The sequence below is a fragment of the Augochlora pura genome, chromosome 4, assembly GCF_028453695.1.
Source record: "Augochlora pura isolate Apur16 chromosome 4, APUR_v2.2.1, whole genome shotgun sequence".
Classification (NCBI taxonomy): Eukaryota; Metazoa; Arthropoda; class Insecta; order Hymenoptera; family Halictidae; genus Augochlora; species Augochlora pura.
The window spans coordinates 16,788,709-16,810,807 of NC_135775.1; the positions used below are offsets into that span (position 1 = coordinate 16,788,709).

Consider the following 22,099-nt stretch of genomic DNA (forward strand, 5'->3'; position numbering starts at 1 on the left):
GTTGAAGCAACGTCTACATTATAAGTTATGCAGTTTATATTTTCCGTTTGTATAATTGAATAACTATATAAAAAATAGTTATTAAAGTAGCAAAGAAAATTAAGAATAATATAGTGCAAATATTTGCTTATGTGCATGCTATATAAATTGTAAGGGATCAGATAATTAATGATAAATATGGAGATTTATTGGACTTTTTTTTACATTTAAGCTTCAGGAAGTATTTAAAGTGAAAAAATATATAATACAGAAAAATACTTTTATAAAACTATGTTAAACGTGTCTTATCGTAACGTATACATATTTTCCGTCTTATTATCATCTACTGTTTGCTAGTAGTTAAATTTTACGAGGGAAACTGTTTACACAGTGTCCCACCTTCAAGTCGATAACAAGATAGTTTATCAGATATATATCTAATGAAAGAAATGTATTAATAAAATGGATATATGAATTTTTCAACGGTGCAAACAAAACAGCGCAGTTATTAATTATTTTGAACAATTGTTACTATTTTTAATTGCGTGTATGTTAATGAAAACAACCACCTTTAAGTTAATTTCAACAGATAGTATAAGTAGTTACATTTGTTGTCATGATTATGAGAATTAATGATAAGAAATCTACTAATTAAATGATATTCATGTTAAATAATTTTAAATAAATAATAATTTGACTTGTTTGAATAATTTGTACACATTAATTTTTATTATTGTTTATTCAGCATATAACACGCACAAGTAAAAGTGTATTACTGTTTTAGCTACTATTGTTTAATTTCTCATCACTCTTATATTACATGAGCAATAATCGGCGAGATATAACATGTTTAGTATATATAGCAATTAATTACACATGCCTACATATAATATTTATTTACTTCCATTATATGTTTCAGATCTAATTACAATTTTATCTCTTTATATTCTTGGATTTTCTAAGTAAATACACATCGGCGGAAGTGGGATAATTGTAGCATTAAAAATTAAGTTTAGTTACAATGGTTTTTTTAACAGTATACTGGATGTCATTTAACATACAACTGTAACTTGGGAAAATAATGTCATCATTTTTGTAATTGTAATCAAAATTTTTAATGTCTATACTATTTCCTCTATAGTTGACAATAGCAACAAAAATATTGAAATATAATAATTGCTATTACATATCACAAAATAACATTACTAAGAACGCTTTCTGTAAATGATGTTTTTTCATGGTTTAAACTCGTTTTAGTCTTCTGTAGTAGATTGCGCAGCGTCCAAAATAATTTCAAACGAAAATGGTTGGAAGCCGTATCCTTGACCAGCATAGAATTTGCTTTGGAATTCGACCCTACAAATATATACATGAAGAAATATATTTATTATGAACAAATTAGAATATATCAATTTCGAATACATACATTTGTTTGTTAATTCAAATTTCTTAAAATAACAATATTTTAAATATAATTTGTAATATCAATATCATCATACCAATGAAGTCGGAGTGTGTGTAGGAACGCTGATAACCCCTCCATAAGTACTAGAATACCAATGGTTAAAATCGCCCAAAATGCAAACACAGCCCATAAGATAATACCACCTAACCAACCCTCTTGTTGTAATCCATTTCTCATGACCATGTTCCACAGTACTTCTGATAATTCTAATGAAATAAATTTTATAAATATGCATTAAAAATTTGTACATTTTGGATTATAAAATGAAAAATTGATTTCTTAGCTTACGAGCATGAGCGAGTGATAAAGCCCACAATCGTAAATATGATGCAGTGTGGGAAACACTGCCAAGAACATATTCAATAGTGTGAATTCCTTGATGAATAAACAATTCACTCATCTCCTCTTCTTCTTCTTTATGACCCCCTTGAACAACACCGCTATTTGGCTGGATGGAATCAACTCCACCTTCTACATCACCATTTTCAGTGCCATGGTTATTTAACTAAAAAAAACACCAAGAAAGTTAGTTTTCATTATGTAATAATTATATTACTTTGTATAAAAATATGTACGAACTGTAAAGAAATATTCAAATTCCGTTAATTATTCCTGTAATTCCGTTTAATTTAATTATTATACTTAATAGTCATTAAATACAATATATGTATCTTAACTTAATATTCAAAGTTGATCAATTTATTATATTTATGTTATAGTATATATTTATTATACTGTATTGAATATTTAATTATTTGTTGTAAGTTTTAAATTAAAGATTATCAATTACAGATTCTATGCATAAAATTTCCATATTTAACAGAATGTAGTTTTATTAGTAAAACGTTGATATGTCGACAACTGGGACGTGAAAGTGCATAGTCTTGACATGAATATTTAAATTTTCAGTTAGCGCAGTATTTCATAATCAACCTAATCGAGAAGTTCCCGATTAACAGATTTTTTACATAAATTTTTGTTACCTGGACATGTTGTTTCTTTTTGTTGTACATTAGCATAAAAGGCCTTCCGAGAAACATCCATGGAATGCAAATAACAGCCAGAATTACAAGAAGCTTTTGGAATCCTTCTTGACCAGCGTACATATATGGACTGCATCCTTCAGGAGCAGTTCCACCGCTAAACAATACCATGTTAATAAACGTAATTAATACGGACGGTGCGCAGAAAGGACCATGTATTGGGTCTGTACCTGTAATAATGAAAATGTATAACATATATAAATGATACAGACGATATTATATTCTGTATTTTCATCAGTGTCAAGGAAATAATACTCACCATCGCTATCGGGACCATACTTTATCCATTTGATAAACATAAGAAGCACCATGTACAAGAAAAGGAACGTTAAGAATATAATTTGTGGAATAAATTCACAAGTTATGTTAAGCTTTCTTTTAAAGTACATATGGTTCCATAATCCAACGATTACGCCGAACAACATGTGTATGACGCCAAAAATGATTGATATTTTCATTTTGTAGGAGTTCAAAAAGATGATTTTGTTTTCTGCCAATTGCCATACAGGATCCATTCCTATCGGGTACGGATATTGATAGTACTCGTCTTTACTACTAGGATTTAATTGTAAATCCCTGTTTGTATTTACGGTACTGTAATTGTAGGCGATTTTCCAATTCGACCCAAAGATGTTCAATGATTTAGAAAATATGTCATTGTATATTAATCCAGTGTACATTGAAAACAATCCCATGAGGAAAACAATATATCGACCACCGAAGAAGATATTCGCGATTTCATTCTCTGTTTTCTTTGCGGCGAGTCCTTTCTCATTCAGAATCATCCATCCGCCAAAAAGGAACATAAGCAGTCCGTGACCAGTATCGCCGAACATTACAGCGAATAAAAATGGGAATGTTATTATGGTGTAAGGTGCTGGATTCATCTCCCTATAAGAGGCAACACCGTATGCATCTATCAGTGCCTGAAACCCTTTTGTAAACTTGTTCGTTCGATTATACGTTGGAGGATCTTCGAATGTCTCCATACGATTCAAGATTGGCGGCACGGAACTACCGCTGCGTTCCTGAAACAGAAAAGCAACAAACACGATTTATAATATAAATAGTATTATTCATTGTTGGCGTTGGTTACGAAACGAATAGTCCCATTTAGGGAGGCACTCACGGTTCCACGACGTAATGCAAGTTGAATCGTTTCGATGTCCAACACCGGAACCCAGCATTCGGCGATCAAACATTTTTGTGTCACGTCCAAGTTGAATAAATTTAGGGTATGATAAATCGCCTTAATCTTACGAACTTTGACAAACCAGTTTTTGATATTTTTCGCAGCAGCGACCAAGACTCGATGACGATGATCTTGAGTTTGGCCAAGAACCTGTACACCGTATAATAAACTACTAAGAAAAATGTAGAGAACATGATAATGGAGCGTGGCGCATATTTAATAAGGACCGTGTATGTATATGTAATTTTACGAAATAATTCAGACAGAAAAAGTGACTGACTGTATTTAAATCCTCGATTCGGGTCATAACACCCATTGACATTTCACGACGATCGGCCGGTGCTTCAGGGCACGGGTACAAAGTAGCTCGGAATCCTTCACAGATCTTTTTAACACGGGTTTTAAGCTGATCTCCTTGGAAGAATATGATAAATACGGACTTGAAAACTTGGTCCCCCTAAAAATGATATAGCGAAAAAACATTGATTTAAGCATTCTCGGTGGTAACGATCTGCTCTATGAAATTGTCGATTTCTGCTTACTGTCGAGGGATCTTCAAGGGGCGTTTCAATTTCAGCTTGACGAAGGAATACATTACCACGACAGGCACGCCACAGCATACGTTCAAATGCAGGGATCCGTTCCCTTAGAATCACTCCTGCCACGAAACTATTTTACAGAAGAATTTTAGTAAGTCATCTGGCTTTCAAGTAAATGAAACGAAAATTATAGCTAGTAATATGGTTAATTTACTATATGATAATGTGAATAAGTCTAATGCACACATACACGCAAACACACGGTACATACATACAAGCACACACTCTACATTCGTCATAAATATAAACTTAATTATAATAGAAAAATTGTTCCCACGTGTTGTTTACCAAGAAAACTGCCGTATTGAAAGTTCTACGTCAGTACCGTTTATTATTATACATATTATATTCAACCTGTATCGTGTAGCATTTCAACGCATTATTGGGCGGTTTAACCGTAAATTATCTTTTACATTTGTATGTTATTACTGAAAAAAATGATGATTAGGTAGCCATGGTCCTTTATAATGTCCTGATAAAAACACGTGTTATTATTAATTACAAACTTGAAATACATTGGAATTCTGGGTAGAGGTATAATATACAGAGTAGTTGAATGTCTTACTTTTCATTAGAATAACGTGTAGAATGCAGTTCGAAAAATCGTTTGTCAAACAAAAGCGGTTCATTAATATTTGCCATTGAAAATAGATAAAAAGTGTTTAGGAATAGAGTCCAGAACTGGCATGATCGATATATATGTATATATATACATTGATATTGCGGCTCTTGGATAGTTCACTGTAGTATTAATTCAGATTCACTGTGTGTTACGGAATGTTAGAGGAATAATATGTTAAGTATCGAATAGTTTAATACCGGCTTTGTCATTCCTACATCATACTTCTACAATTACTGGCTATCAACAGGAAGAAAATCCATTCAAATGATGAGTTCAGATAAATAGGGTAACAAAGGGGGGGGGGGGGAGTTATACAATACCGAAAGCTTGCCCTAGATTTTGTTGTTAGTTTACTGTATTTTCTACATATAAATGAATTAATACTGTTGTTTCACTATTCTTCTTATGTTAATTTTACCAATGTTCTCGGACACGCACATCGATATATTTTAACGTAGGCTTCCTATGTTCTTAGACAAATAAATGATTTTGTCGTATCATAAACGCTATCCTTATTAAACGGGGACAAACAACTATAAATTTCGAATTTTCTTTGTAAAGTACTTAGAAATGAACTCTATCACGCCTTTATATCAACCATTCGATTATCCTTCAATACCGACCAAACTTTTTCTCATAAATTCTAAACAAACATTTTCTTTAAACAAAACCACTCAAGAAAGAAGTTACAAATATGTCATTTGCAAGGTTCATTCGACGAAAATTGGGCGTAGTGTGTCAAAAATGCGAGTTGTGCACATGCCAAATGCACGGATCAAGGTAATAACGTTTCGACTGCGAATTTTCATGTAGAACAAAAATGGTCTGTTTGTTTCGTTCAGTTGAAAATGTGTCATGCACTCATTCTTGCCGTAAACGCATAAAGATCCGCAGTCCGATAAATAACCATTTCCTTTATTCTGGAATTCATACGTCTTTCTATAGATACTATTAATAAATTCGATCTAAAAATACAATAAACATGCGGCTGGTCAGTATTGAACAATTCCTCGGTCGTCATAAATCGCAGAACGTAAATATTGTTAATTATAGCGCAAAAAGTTAAGATGATATCGATACTGCACAACTCTCCCCTATACACACTTATTTGAATGTTACACGAACGTACGAAAGAGAATAAAAGGTGTATAGTGTATTGTAATAGCGTTTATACATATGTAGATTCGACGTTTACATTTTCCGCGATCTTTATCAGTAATAGGATTAGTAAAGGAAAACATTCATAAATTCAGCAAAGCAAGGTCTGTACGAAACATTCAAAGTCGTTTTATGGATAACTATTCGAGATACGTTGTAAATATGTATATTGATAGATTACAGAATTATATAAATGTATTGAGACAGGTTGCAAGTAAAGTATGTTTGCGCTGAAGAAAATGATTACGTAATAGTTGCATGACAAGATGTACGCGTATTGGCAGAGGTCAATTTGTTTTCTCTTCTATTAGTTGAGAATGATCATGTTTAGTTTCTAACTTAACTTCTAGTTAACTCTTTTGAGAGCAAATTCAATGATTTTATAATTTAACGAAGACATATATAGATTCTCAAAATTCTCTTCAAATATACCATCATATTATTTATAAAATCATTAATAAAATTTCACGTAACATCCAACGAATCATTTTCTTATAACTGTGTCACTTTGTATAGTCAATCTTTTAATTCATGGGCATCAAATTTTCAAACAAAGATAAATATAGGACATCCAGGAATTATATGGAATAATAGAAAGATGTTAGGTGTTTATCACTTCAACCTAAACATTGTTGAAAAATTTGTATTTTTGATAGTACGTGAAATCACTTTGACCCTATATGACTTCTTGTATTTTATACGCCATTTTGAGGAACATTAGGCGTTGTATACAAACGTTAAAAATAATTTGATAATCTCTACATTGTATGTATATTGCAATATTTTACTATACTTTACAATACACGACGGGAGATCGGGTCAAATTTTAGAACATAAAATCACGAGATGTCGAATTTGTAATTGTGAAATAAAAGAGAACATTGCATCAGTTATACAATTAACAAAGATCAAGATGGTATTTCAATTGTGAAATTAACCGTATCTCAACGAAAATGATAGTGACCAAAGATATGTCTGCTTTTAACGAGGGGTCATTCGAGTTAAGTAGAAATGATCAATTTAAAAATCAACTACTATCATACACCTAATAATACAAATAAAAGTCTAGAGGTCGAATGATTTTTCATTAAAAAAACGTTGCGAAGAATCTTACACAATTACGAGTAAAGACAAGATAATAATTTACTTCCCGTCTCTAACAATTTTCTAATAAAACGGCTTGTAGAATTTCATACAGACCATTCTCTATTGTAACTTACATTTCATTATATGGGATACTTATTGGTGGATATTATATAATATAGATATTATACAAATTTTCTATTTTAAGGTTTCCTAAAAAATAGTAATCTATTATTATCTAATAAATCTATAATTGGATTTGTTTAAACTGCAATGGCGAGAGTAAATCTAAAACTGGATTTGTTTAAACTGTAATTACAAAAGTAATTCTAAAAATCACTGTTGGCAAGGAATACAACAAGATTAATGTTGTTCCAATAAGTACAGGACGAATGATGCACGGTTGGGTATTACAGAGTATAACAATTTTAAACGAACCAAGTGTTTTATTCCGACGTAAACACTTGATATTTAAAAAAAAAAAAAAAAAAACACGTTACACAATCGGGGTCCTATAGAAATTTCAGTATCTGTACTTTCGAAAGTTGTGGCAATTCTTGCGACAGCCTTTACACGATACAAGATAAAGCATTGACAAGACGAAAAAGTGTACGCCGACCACTTTTAAAGGGAACGATAGCGACATCGATGAAAATCTGTAAGTTAATGAAACACTGCAATCTCAGAAGGTGATGACGCTCACTGTCAATGAGATAATTACGAGTGGGACAACATATTTCAATTACATTACATAATACTTTATCAGTCTATTTCCGCAACCTTAATCATTTTTCTACGCGTAGATTGTAAGATATAAAAAATCTATTCTGCAGTTAACGTATCTTTCGCTAGAATTTTCAAGAAAATGTACGCAAGATATATAAAACGAATCGATCTATAACTGTTGAAACTTTTGCCGTGAAATTCTATTGCTCAATTTTCCAATGTGAACTACAGATTAATAGCTATCGAATTGAATTTCGTGAAAAGATTATTACAGTTATATTGAAAACACATATTTAACGACGTGAACGTTGTTGCAGTAATTGTTTGAGTCATCGACTTTTAATAATAGAATAGTTTACGGTATTAAAATTCCTATTATTTTTTTTAGCTCTACACCAATTTGAGTTATTATTTATATTGTTATTCCCTTAGTTATTATTTATATTTATTTATATTTCGATGCTATAGTTTGTTCGTTTTATTGCGAATAATAATGTATTTTTCATTTGTTAGTGGCTGCAGCGATGAAAATGCACCTTCCAAGATAATTATAATATTTATTTAACAATATAAGGCAAAGACTCGTGTTAACGAATTTTTGTAATGTACAGTACCGCGTGCAATTACACTATATGGTTACAATAATGCAAAATCGTACATAATTATTCAATTTAGCTATTCAAAGGTTAGTAGCGTCTCAAGTGTTTTATTAAACCTGTGCTCGTAAGGTTTTTCCTCTGTTGCATTCTTACTAATATCATCTGCATAACCGGTTTTTCATTCTTAGTTCTGAATCGTTATTGGTGGATTTCAAATTTGATACAAGCATAAGAAAAATGAGTAGACAAAGCACAGAAAAATGATGTTATAAGACAAATTTAAAGATTTGATTGCATTATTTATAACTAATTCAGATCATTCAAGAAAATAATAAACATCCATGTAATTGATACTTGTACAACATTTTCATACTATGTAAAGATCCACAGTATGATCAGTGGCTCGGACATTAAACATTTAATTTAACAATCAAGGGATAGATTAGTCAAACGTTCAAAACTTTTTGCCAAATAAATACGTATATTCAGTGTGGAAATAAATTTCTTTCCAGTTTTGAGTTCATATAAAAATTTAATTCAAAGATAATTACTAGACTGTAGGTTTTCATGCATCATTATAATTGTTTGTGTTACTTTTATTTCCACTTATTAAACATTTAAGCATTTAATAAGCAACTGTATTTTTAAATATTCTATATGTTTTTCGTATTTCACATTTGACCTATTCGTTTTTCTTATAAATGCTTATTATCCGCAGATTTTATATAACTACTACACCTTGATGATCGAAGTGTTTACTATTATTGTAATTAACTTGATCTTCTTTTTGTGTCAACTTGAATATAATATCGAAACATGTGCCTGTTAATTGATGTTTTAATAACTTTGAAAATAAATTAAAAAAGGAATACATTTCGTTAACAAAATAGATCTTTAGAAAATACTGTACGAAAATAACATAAATCGTGGTCGAGTATTACATTGTAAACAAAATATATGTGTTCCGCTAACTGTATTGAAATTTAAATTGCAATGCTTTTGAGAAAATTTAATTAACCAATTAATGCGTAAACACATTGACTAATAAATGTAGACATGTATACATCAGTTATATATATTTATTATAATACGTGCATGCGTGCATTTGATTAAATTGAAAATGATTCAGAGTTTACTATAATATTCAACACAAATGTTAACGTCAGCCATTTATTGATGGCAATGCGGAAAAATTCTGCTGATTGAAACATCCGCCAATGTTGCAGTATTTTCCCGTTTATCTTTGCGAGTCTTTCACACGTTCGTCGTTATAGAAGCATCGAAGAGTTACTCAATGACTCGATATTGGAAATCGATATCACTATTTTCGATATCAGCTACCGCGAACTTTCCATTGGCGCAACGCAATTTGAATCGGTGTGTAGATGACATGTTCCTCAATGATGTTTTATCCATAAAATATTCAAGTGTCCCAAAAAGTATCGAAAATACAACAATTGTCTCAGACGATAATTTTGGTATAAATCGTTCGAACTGTAATTTTGAAACTACTCGTGCCGACATTTTTTCTTATCGTATTTATAATTTTTAATAACATTGTCACATACATCTATATTGAGTTACAATCTGTATCTTCTACCAATTAAAGCAACAATTTTGTATTTCCGTTAGAGGTTATTGTTGAAAGCAAACATTTGCCCTTTTATTCTCCTTTCCATGTTTTTTTTAAAAATTGCATTTCTTGCATTTTCAAACCTTGCTATTTCAAACCCCTTTAAAACAATACTAACAACTTTTCTAATTTCGATTGAGTTATATTAAAACCCTTTTCAAAACTTTATAAAATTGTTTCTCGGTATTTTCAAAATCAATTGATTGGTGAAAATACGATTTATAATAGAAACTGTAAGGAAATTTCAAAATGGAATAAGAAAAGGAAATTTGGCGTTCACAAGGCAAGGTAGCGCCGTGAAAATATATAAATATCTAACATCTAAACGTTAAAATTACCTAAAATATTTACTAACAAATAATTTACATTCACTTCATAAAATATATGTTTTCAGCATATTTGTACAATACAAATTTGCGTGACAACTGTAACAATCGTATATGGGCCTGTTCAAAAATATTTCGTCTCATCAATGGAACAGTTTAATCCTATATTCTCTTACAAAAAAACGTCCTGCAAGCGATGTTGTTAATTTACGAACGAACGTTTATTAACGTTTCATTTGTTTGGAAACTGTTTCCTCTATATTGATAGATTCTGATAAATATTACGATGATTCTAGGACATTCTAGGCGTCCGATAGATTTTAGGATCTCGACGCAAATCCCACGAACTCTATGTATAGCATAGAAGAAGTATATATCTATGTATAGCATGCAGAAGATAGGATGATTGCAGTTTTGTCGGATCATGTTTTCTTATTATATGTATATATTTGTCGGGATCCTAAGTATGGCGGGTTCTACGAGTGAAAATCATTACGTGTGACTGTGTTAAAACGATAGCAACGTATATTTCTGGTATAGTTCGCATACTGTGCATGTATAAAGTGAAGACGCAACGCAACGTATGGATAGTTCCTTGTTTTTCTTTACGAAAACCGTTGGATTTCATTAAAAAATGTAGTTATTAGGATTAATAAAAAAAAAAGTTATTTTAATTCGAAGAATGTGGGATATAATAATGTACGGGAAGGATTAACTAGTCATGGAGTACATACCCCAGCTGGACAGGACCAAGGGCAGACTGGCGGGCGATATTATCATCACTAATCAATGCACGTGTCATGGATTCGGTGGGATTCAAGCCTGCGTGCTCTTGCTAACGACACAACAGACAAGACACAATCACATTAGCACACTAGACATCACCACAATGCTCAAATGCCATTCTGTTGTTGCATAAATCCCTTGCGTTCAACGCACGCACAGGTGTGACTGAAGATACCTTTAATGATCCCTGCTACGATACGTGTATAGCTTTTTGGATCGGTAACTCTCAAGGAAACGTGGAAAAATTTTGTCAACTTCGCATTGAATAAATAATACTTTGTGTTTATCATTAGATAGCGGAACTTTCTGTAGGATATAAATCGTTTAAGATAGTTGTTAGAAATGTCAGTCAGGTGAAAAGGGTCCTTCTTTTAATAATTGTGATTGGTTGAAAAGTAAGAAGTGACTTTTTATAAAGGCATAAAATTCACAGTCTATTACATGTATATAATTAAGATATATTTATATGTAATATATCTACATACATATGCGGTATAGATACGATACAAATGACAACGGTTATTATTATTTTTTGAATGAAAATGCACCTCTTTAATTGTCATTTATATCAATTTGCAAGGAAAGAAAAAGTGGGAATGTTATATATTAGACTGTGCAGTGTTCTCCAAAACATGTTCAATGTAACAACGAGTTTTAATTAGAGAGGATGCTGAATGTTTGCTGTCCGATGTTAATTGTCTTAACGTGTTTGAATCTTTCTATTGCACAATATCTAGAGAAATGTCACGCAACGCTGAATCATTGTAGAAGAAAAATCGCTCTTTAGTAATAATATGAAAAAGCGATGCTATTTTAAGATTTTCTAGATTGTTTGTTTACTTCCCTAAATATTAATAAAACTGCTACTATTGTCTAATGGTAAGTCATTCAAAGCTGTTTTGTTACTTTCATGATTAGTGAATAATGTTTTATATTTAAGAAGTCATTCAATAATAGTCTGACAACGATGTGTAACTAAAATTAACTTTTGTTAACGCTTATCATTTACGGCAATTAGATAATGGTTCTTTGAATCGTCAGTTTATTGATGCAGTTATGTTCCTCTTGTGTGCACCGGTACAATAAAGTCGAAGGACCATTCACGTTGACATTGTACATGCACAACGCTCGCAGGTATCAGGAAAGTTCAAGCGAAACAAAAGCTGTTTTGTGTGACATCGTTTGACCTATTTCAGCTTTGTAGAGCATCGATACCTTGACATTTAAATTGTATTTTCACTGAACGAGCAATTGGAAGGTTTCATATGTCAGGTCTATCATAGACGAATAGCAGAACACAAAAACTAAGTTAATATATATATGTGTGAGTGTTTGGCGTCAAATATTCGATTCAAACCAATTGAAACCAAATAAAAAGTCCGCTTAGATTGCAATAAGCAGGGGAAAAGACATTTTTTTCTTTGATTAAATTCTTTTAACATAATTTTGATCAAGGGCGTCAACTAGAGCGTCATTCTTTTGAAATTCTAATGAACGCTATTTTTATTAAAATGTTTAAAATTTTTCCTCTATTGATTCTTTTTATCTTCTCTTAATAATGATTATAATTGCTTTAATAATTATTGTAAAGTTAATTTGATGAAAACAGAAAATGTAATATAATCTTGTAACGTCGCAAGATGGCCCCCGGGTCGAATTGCTGCCTAACGTTACAAATTACTTCATAGTTACGTAAAAATTAGCATTTTGGACACCGATGCGCCCTAGATCGAACTTTTAGGATACGTAATTGGCCACTTGCGACCTGGTTATTGTGACATCGAAGGGTTAAAACGAAATATCTAGATTCATTGCATACATATATGTGTAGTAGGTGAACAAAGCCTCACTTTCAAGAGGAATTATGAAATTCATTGTTATACATTAAACATGTTTTGGCTTTGCATTTAGTTTAAGTTATTGGCTCCAGCGTAGTTCCTGAGAATCATTTGTTCAGATACTTTCATCATAAATACAAAATAACACTGAAACATCTGGAATTTCATTTTGTGAAGAAACTATCACGTCACTGCAACGTGATCGTAATGCTGGGCGCGATTCGAATCTAAAAAAGATATCTTCAGTCGGTCATCATTTGTGTTTCAATAATGGATTACCAAACAATACTACATTATATCAAAGCTGTTAATATTCATAATTGTTTCTATGTCTAGGAGAGAAGAAATATAAGAGTGTGTTATAAGCGCGTAAAATTCTTACTTAACAAGATTATCTGAAAAATTAACTTATGGAAGATTATACCTGTTACATTTAAATACTTAAATAATTAAGAGTTGGTGAAGAAAAGTCCGTATGATACATTTAATATGGAAGGATGAATTGTTTCGATCTACGAATAGATTTACTTATGCGAGAATAAGGTTTACGTGAAAGAGAATGATAGAACGCTTTAAATAGAAGTGAGATTCTGTTTAGTATAGTAATGTCTCGTTGCTAGTCCATCTGTGTCGATCTTCATCGTGGCACCAGCTGCCGGTGCTAAAACAAGCGTTGGCAGCCGTTCGCTAATACCAACAGATCAAACTACGTCATTTATTATCATTTAATTGATCAGGAATTCCCGTAAGAATTGGTGGCTCATCGCCGATTTCGTGTCGTGATCTAGTAACGACACAAGACCGTATAGATTACAGTATGATGACGGGATCGCTTTATCTGTGGGTTACAATACGTAGAACTGTTTTAGAAATATGAAGGTAAAAGAGTGTATTTCGAGGGTTCGTACTGTCGGGAGCGAGATGAACAAAATTTTTCGTCGGAAATTTATGCTACCTTGAACGTTTCCATTCGTAGTAGAACACAGAACACGACACGATTACGTTTAATCTTATCGCGTCTGTCCACTTGTGCTACTAGTAACGCAAACCTCGTTGCACAAATATTCAACTTTGTTCAGCGATTTTCGAATTCTAGGGTGAAGATATTTTAGTCGCGTATTTTTTGTTTGTTTTTATCCAGTTTCACGCGTTCTCTAAGATAGAGCCAGCTATAGACAAAAATGGGCCACCTTTGCAGAACCAAAAAAAAAAAACAATTTCCCGGTATCGCATTTCGTTCCGTCACACTATTTTCTTCGTCTGTATAGTTTTTTTTTTTGTATCTGTAAAAATTCACCGATTTACCTTACACGGCCAATCGGATTGTTCGTCCAGTAACGTGAAGGGAATGAAAAACAATCCTCTGCGAAGCGTAATCGAAAAAGGCAAGCGAAACAGCAACATATAAATACTAATTATTTTGTTCGTTTCTACTAGGATAAGAATGATTACTGCACGTTTTAAGCAGCGCTAGTCATTGTGAGTACAACGTTCCATTCTAAACAATCGATTTAAACATTAGTGTACAACATGCAACTGAAGCGCACTACGAAACATGGTTAAACAAAATACGTACATTATTATACATACCCATGGCCAGACCATCATCATTTTTGTTATTTACAGAAAATGTGACTGCATAATGATATTTTATATATGTATGTATACATAAGAAAAATGCTGTTGTCAATATGTACATGAAGAAGAAGTACAATACACCGACTCTCGACACGTGTACTGTACCGGAGCATTATTATTCGTAACATAAGTGTTCGATACAGTTTGAAGGGCTGAATTTTTAACGAACTTCAGATACGTTACGTGGGCGATATCAAACTGTATCAACTGTTATATACAATAAATATAGATAAATATATGTGTATATATATATTCGATAATATATGTATTATACTATCAATTTTATGTCGTGATCATTTCACATATATACCACTTCGAAAACAATTGTTAAGTGAATGTTATTTAATTAAGCAAACAGTTACGTCTGTCATTGAACATTAAATGTCGCTGAAGCAGTAATATTTTTATGATAATTGCCTTTCACTACCATTATACATAGAAGCACTGGCAAGTAAGTCACAGAAGTATTCGTATTCTCACAACTATTAATTTCAACTAGTATATTTATAATATAAACGTGACGATACTCGTATTAATTTTGCTCGTCTATAATGCACGCGGATTAAATATTTTTTACTTGAACAATATACAGATCTCTACACGAACACAGAATCAAAATGTAATTTAAAGATTTCTATAATGCGAGAAATAATTATTAACCTCCAAATTTGTTTACAATATTTGGCATTTTTAACTATTTTATTGTTAAAATTACGATTCCAATCACATTTTTTACTAACTTTCCCACCACCTTCCGTTACCGTCGTGCACTTTTCTTAGAGTATACCTTTATATCTAGTGTTAACTTTATACTAATTACGATTAATAATTTTTAAACATGAACAAATAATTTAGTACATAGTTTCTTATTTATTCTTGCATCTAGTAAATTTGTTTTTTTTTTTTTTAAGAGTTGCACACTCCAAAAATATATTTTTCTTTTATATGAACTTGATTGATTTACCAAAATTTTCTATTGAATATAATTTAAAAAAAATCATCAATTCAAAAACAACCTGAAATGCTTCAAATGATTTCCAAGGTTGACATCTGCTCACTATTCTCATGATGTTCTTTGAGTCGTGACAAGAAACGCTAATGAAACTATTGGAGTTGATTTCTCTTTATACTAACTTCTTAGGAACAAAATACTAGGTTGTTACATATGAAATCTTCAACTTTATAATACTAAGGTTTTAAAGTATTTTTTATGTTATTTTATAATCAATTGATTTCAATTTTGTAACAACTTTGTAAATGGGATATGTGAACGACTAAACGATGTAATTTTTATTATATTGAAAACTTGTAATTTATTAAGAAAATGTGTCGATTACGATGATAAGAAATTATGTTCGATTAGATTTAACGAGGAAAATTGGAAATTTCGTGTGCAATAACACCATATACAATTTTTGGCGAAATAAAAGAATTAGTAATTTTCACTTTACAAAAATTTTTTGTTCGATTCAGCGCAGTTACATTTATTAACTAGTTTAACAAAAATTAATTGTTAACAAATGTTCCTCAAACATGCTGCTGACTTACTTGTCTTAACACAAGTTAAGAGAAATACTAAAAATTGTATCAAATTAGAAATAAGAAACAGATTTTACTAATATTTGTAAAAATTGTTATTGTATGAAACTTTAAATAATTATGCATGTGGTAAACGTGTAACAATACAATCTATTTAAAAATTCTGGTTTTTATTCTTTAACGGAGGGTTCAGGATTATCGAGCACGCAACATATAAATATAAATTGTTGAAAAAATACTTGTGAGCTTGAAAATAACTCTGCAACCGACTGTGTGTGTATATATATTGTCACTTAATTTAAATCCTCGATGAATGTACCTAATTTAGTAACAACAGGAAGCATTGATTTTTTCTGAACACAATTACGTCAATTCCGATCAATAAGTATGTAACTATTAATTATAAAATAAAGTAAATATTTCTGGCAATATAAATACAATAACTACATCAGTATCATCAATTGTACATAGATGTTAATGGACACAGTAAACAATATTTTACAGTGTCCAATGATATGAGACAATGGAATAAAAACATCTAAACCAAAATTAAAAAAAAAAAGATAATGTAGAACTCGATCATAAAGCGCATCTCAACGTCGCATTTGATGGCGAACGTTTGTTCGTTGTTAATATTATAAACATACCCTTTTAAGGAATTAATACGTGTAAGAAAACTTTGAACGTTTAGTGACTATAATATTAGTGTTCCTTTTCGACTAAAGGACTTAGCTAGGTAGCTACTGGCAAAAAACATAGATCAAACAAAATTTGCAAATTCAAATAACGGTTGATAACAGCTTGCCTGAGGGGATTCCTATAGTGTGCTCCTATGGTGTCTGCCGTAGTATACAGGTGCTGTAACCACAGAACACACTGACGTATTGTGCCCTCTACTTAATCTATATTCGTGTGCATATCCTAATTACACAAAAAAAGTATCATAAGCTCTACAATTATCTGAACAGACCCTAACGTTCTTTTTTTTTATATATATAGAACACGCAACAGTATGTTCGCAAAATTGAACATTTTGTTATCATAATATTCTGCGTCTTTTATCACCGTCATAAGTATAATCTGACCCAGTACCATAGCAGAGTGGAGAACAATCAATTAAATTAGTCAAAAAACTTTTAAGAAAAAAACAAAATACAATCTATATAAAGTATTCGTGAAGTACAATGATTAGCAACTCTTGGTGCTTGAAATATAGGACGTAAGGATTTTCTGGGATCGCATCGTTCGCCGTTACACCGTTCATTCTAACGCGTTCGATGCGTTCCGAATCCTGTTGATGGATTTGTTGTTTAAATGTCGAAGACATGAGACGCTCTATCAGGCTTTTTTTCAGGCCAGTATAATACGGTTGCAGTCACCCGGGATTTCGTAGGTTTCCTTGTGCAACGAACAGTCGGGTCGATGCTTCCCCCAACAAAACGTTACAGCGTAATGAAATGTTGAAATCGTTACGTCCTATATCAATTGAATTTACACCGCATTTAATTACCCGAGCTTGAGAGCCTGGCCGCCAGCGCGGAGGCCCTCTTCACCCAAGAGAGTGACTTGTTCTTCCTCACGGCTGGGGTCTGCCATCTGCGACACGACACCTCCATGCTCAGCCTGGCAACAGACACATGTCACCTCTCTTTTGCCCTATCTCCCGATTGGTCTCATCATACATCTCATCAACAAATTTATTAAGACTCACCAATCTGAATATAGACGATTATTAAACCATCAAGGTCAAGGAACAGAAAGCGGACAGAAAGAATGATCGAGGATTAGAGAATTTGCTGATCATACGTCCATGACGATTCTAACTACATAGAATTGTTTAGACTCTGTTTAATATTTCGCAATACGCTCGACTCGATATAGTATGCATGAATAAACAGAATAATCGAAATTAAACATGGGTATTCGGAATTGTGTACACGCGAGCGCCGAATTCGAATCCGTGCAACTTTGTTTCGCACCCACTTGAAAGACGATTATCGCGAAACGATTAGGAACTACGATATTTTTCAATGAAAATTCGTTGGCTTCAGGGTCGCAATCTATTTGACGTGAACGAAGTTTTGTAGTGTACATTGATACAAACACACAGTAATGCTGGAGTAAAAACGATGCCTAAACTTTTTTTTCTAATCTTTTATACATGAAAATTTTGTTTAATATATCGGCGAGTTTCTTCCAATTAACATGAACAAACAGCACACGGTATCAAACGTTAAACGATCAAGGCAGGTCTTGATCGCTGGGTTCTAAAGAACCCGGACGAGGTACGACGAGGGTTGAAAAAGTTTTTCTAATCGAATTGAGCATTCGTTGGGATTCATTTTTCTTGTTAAACTATGATTTTATCTTCGGAAATAAAAGAAGCGAATCACAAGCAAGAATATCACTCGCCAGATTTACTTCCTCGTGCCCTTTATTATTTCCGGAAACGTAATTGCAATGTAAATAAATTTGTCACGTGACGAGAATAATAAAATTACGGTATCCATACGTAAGAGGATTATGTCGATACAGGAGATCATATATAGATTAGATTAAGTAATAAAACTAATAACATTAGTATAAATGCCAACCAATTTTTCTTTATGATAGCATATCGTAGCGTAATCCAGGTAATTTATTACCATTATCGTTTATTGCCATTGCAGATATCGTACATCACATATAAAATCAGTTAAAGACACCGATAAATACGGTAATAAAATTTATTGAGCTGCACGGAACTACAAATTAATAACTGCTATAAATTAATAATTTTTTGATCATGTCTTGAACGTCTTGATAAAATAGGTTTCTTATAAAAGTTCTTGCACGAAATAAGAATATAGACAATGAAACTAGTCTCTTAGATTCCACCATATATGTACCTTTGAAGACATTTGTAACCAACTACGTATACATATGTATAGCGTTCCAATTTAATTCAGTAACGTGTTAATCACACTTCCAAAATTATACTTGAATTTTTTCATCTAAAGATAGATACATTCTGAACTGGTCCAATATATGGAATTTTTCTTAAAAATTTTTATTCAAACTATTTTTCATGTAACTTTCAAAAATATCTATTCTACATGGATTTCCACATTTGCAGGCAACTATTTTATTATGCAAAACCTATTTTTAAACGCGATAAATTGTACGATTTCAACGATGACTAAAACTTTATTCACTTTATTCACCGGATGCCTATTAATAGTTTCTCCAATTACTGAGCTGTCTGTATCAACGGCACGATGAATATCATTTAAATAGAAATTTCAGAATACGTTGTTACGTAATTTTAACTTGTTCGAATTATGGATTAAATTGTTATTGTCTTCTCCCTTATTGATCTTCGATTTAAAAGGCAATTCTAAAGATTTTAATTGAAAATCTTTTTGCAAGTTTAATTAATTTTCGTCAATTGATTTTGTCACTTTTTTTTATAATTATTATAAAATTAATTTGGTAAGTATAGATATGTACAAAAGATAGGTAAAGGTAAAGTGTTGAAAGGACTATTAGAAAACTGCCAGAAGAGATAATATTCTAAATAATTGTTTCTATTTCATTGAAAACCAAAGCACTCGTATGCATATTTCTGCTAAACAAATTACGACACGAGTACGTAAATGTTTCTGTGTATTCTTATACTAATAAAAGATGCACGAATTGAAATATAGACACTCGCGCGTGTACCAATATCCAAATACCCACGAAATAGAGTCGAACCGAAATAATTGTTTTTAACGCATCAAGAACAAATGCATATTACAACTACGACTGTCATAAAAAAACTGCGAATCTATCAAAAGAAGGTAATAGTCATTATACAAACAACTAATTGAATAACGTATTTGGAACGTAAGCCGAGCAAATTACGTGAAAATATGTTCTGTTTGTTGGAAAGTATTCATGTTTGCATACTAATTCTGTACAAATAATATACTATACATATGCTTATTACTGGGCAGAAGTCTAGAAATCGTGATTATTATCAATAAATAACGCTATCTTCATTCTAGAATCAATAGTTAAGTGAGATATTTAGATTCTATTTTAGTATTGACATTTTAGTACATCAGTACTCAGTCGTGATATCTGTTTTCATACCTTTGTCTGGCAGTAATACACATATGGAAATTGTCACTGTATTAAAAATTGTACTGTATCTACTAATATGAGTTGAACTAAACGAAAGGTTTATAATAGAATGTATTATCATTATTTAACATAGTAATAAATAATATAATTCACAAATCCAATTGTAATGTAACAGTATTATTATGAAAAGCAGAAATTTACTTAAGTCCATACTATGTTATAATGAAAATTGATTTTAATTAATAACGTAAGTATTGTCAATATGTATGTTACATTCTCCTATATTTGCATCAATATTAAATTCGTGGAATGTTCTTTCTATAAAGTAAACCAGCCGATTCTATTAATATTGAAATTTCTGCTTATCAGAATCTAAATAGGGTAAAAATAAAGAATTGTCATTCTATAGAATTGTCCTGTATAATAAAATTAGTTCTAAACGCAGTAACGTTTCAAAAATCGTTCATTTGACATAATTTCTAATTTTAGATGTCCTTTAGTGTTATGCGTATATGTTATATTCAGTATAAAACATACTATATTGTCAGATCTTATTTTGCATTTAATATTCATTTGGAAACAATCCAACGCATTGAAGCATTACCATTGCTTCCTTGACATAAAATAGCCATTTTAATCAAATATAGGATGTATGGGAGATATTTAAATTCGTAATAAAAATTAAAAGTTATCGTAAATGTAATGATTTAAATTAATCGTGACCTTTGTACTTATTATTATATAGAAAGTTAAATTGAATTTTTAACTTAACGATTTTAGATTGCTTTTAGATAGCATTTTCGATTGAATTTGGTGTTTACATTAACTTTCATAACACTGTGATGTAAGAAGAAAATAAATTTAAAAAAAAATTTCATTGACAAACTGAACAGAAACATTTCTAAATTGTTCAATATTGTTCCAAATAAGCAGGAACTATCAGATGGCAAAATATGAATAGATAAACGATTTTTAAAGCATCACTGCATAATATTTATATCATAATTTATAAGAACGATTCAATAATATAATTACTGTTATAAATAGTTACAAAATTGAATTAGTATAAAGATCATGCATTCATATCTCGAATAAAAATTTCAGTCCAAATTGAAGACTAGCTTAATTATCTGTACAAATTAGATACTACTGTTTGATGTACACATAGCATAATACTGTACAGTAAATGTTAACAAGGTTGATGACTATTTAAATAGTCATAAATTTTAATGTAAGTATGATTCGATCATACACGTACGTCTAGATGACAACCACAAATTTTTGATAATTTTCGACAATGTATGAAAGGAAATTCGATGAGTAAGATTATAAATTACTTCATCAGTGTTAAATTATGATAATTTATAACATTGCGATACAATCGTACATGATTGTCTCGTTTTCTACAAACACCTAAAATATTGCCTAAACGGTTATTATTTTTAATATAGAATTATAAAAATACGTTATAAAAATACCGAGCCAAAGGAATTTTTTTTCTCCAACTATTTATACGAATATTCCTTAAATTTATGTTTATTATAACTATAATTATTATTTAAAGCACATAACTATATATAATACTATAGATAATACTTTTAGATTTGTTAAATTATACGAAAGGATAATATAAGGCAATTTTTCATCAAAATGATTTTACTATACTTTAGTGAAAAATTTGTTTTTCTGATTTGTATTACACTAATTCGTCAAATTTATAAACATTGAATTATTTCGTTTTGAACTTTCTTTCATTATCGTAAATT

At 31.2% G+C, this 22,099-nt stretch overlaps 1 protein-coding gene across 3 annotated transcripts in view; it reads right to left on the reverse strand.

The window, feature by feature from the left end:
* Window positions 1-678: 678 nt before the first annotated feature.
* Vha100-1 (V-type ATPase subunit a family protein Vha100-1) overlaps window positions 679-22,099 on the reverse strand; it is a 31,642-nt gene continuing 10,221 nt past the window's right edge. Inside the window, exons 3-11 of one of the 3 annotated variants that reach the window (XM_078178868.1) lie at window positions 17,737-17,849; window positions 4,222-4,348; window positions 3,960-4,136; window positions 3,617-3,829; window positions 2,747-3,515; window positions 2,428-2,657; window positions 1,733-1,949; window positions 1,479-1,650; window positions 679-1,335 (exon numbers count right to left, since the gene is read on the reverse strand). In XM_078178868.1, coding sequence (XP_078034994.1) covers window positions 1,233-1,335; window positions 1,479-1,650; window positions 1,733-1,949; window positions 2,428-2,657; window positions 2,747-3,515; window positions 3,617-3,829; window positions 3,960-4,136; window positions 4,222-4,348; window positions 17,737-17,849 — 2,121 coding nt within the window. In that variant the 3' untranslated portion in view covers window positions 679-1,232. Of the gene's footprint in view, window positions 1,336-1,478; window positions 1,651-1,732; window positions 1,950-2,427; window positions 2,658-2,746; window positions 3,516-3,616; window positions 3,830-3,959; window positions 4,137-4,221; window positions 4,349-11,159; window positions 11,261-17,736; window positions 17,850-22,099 lie in introns of all 3 variants that reach the window. The other 2 variants (XM_078178869.1, XM_078178870.1) reach the window with 2 other exon arrangements.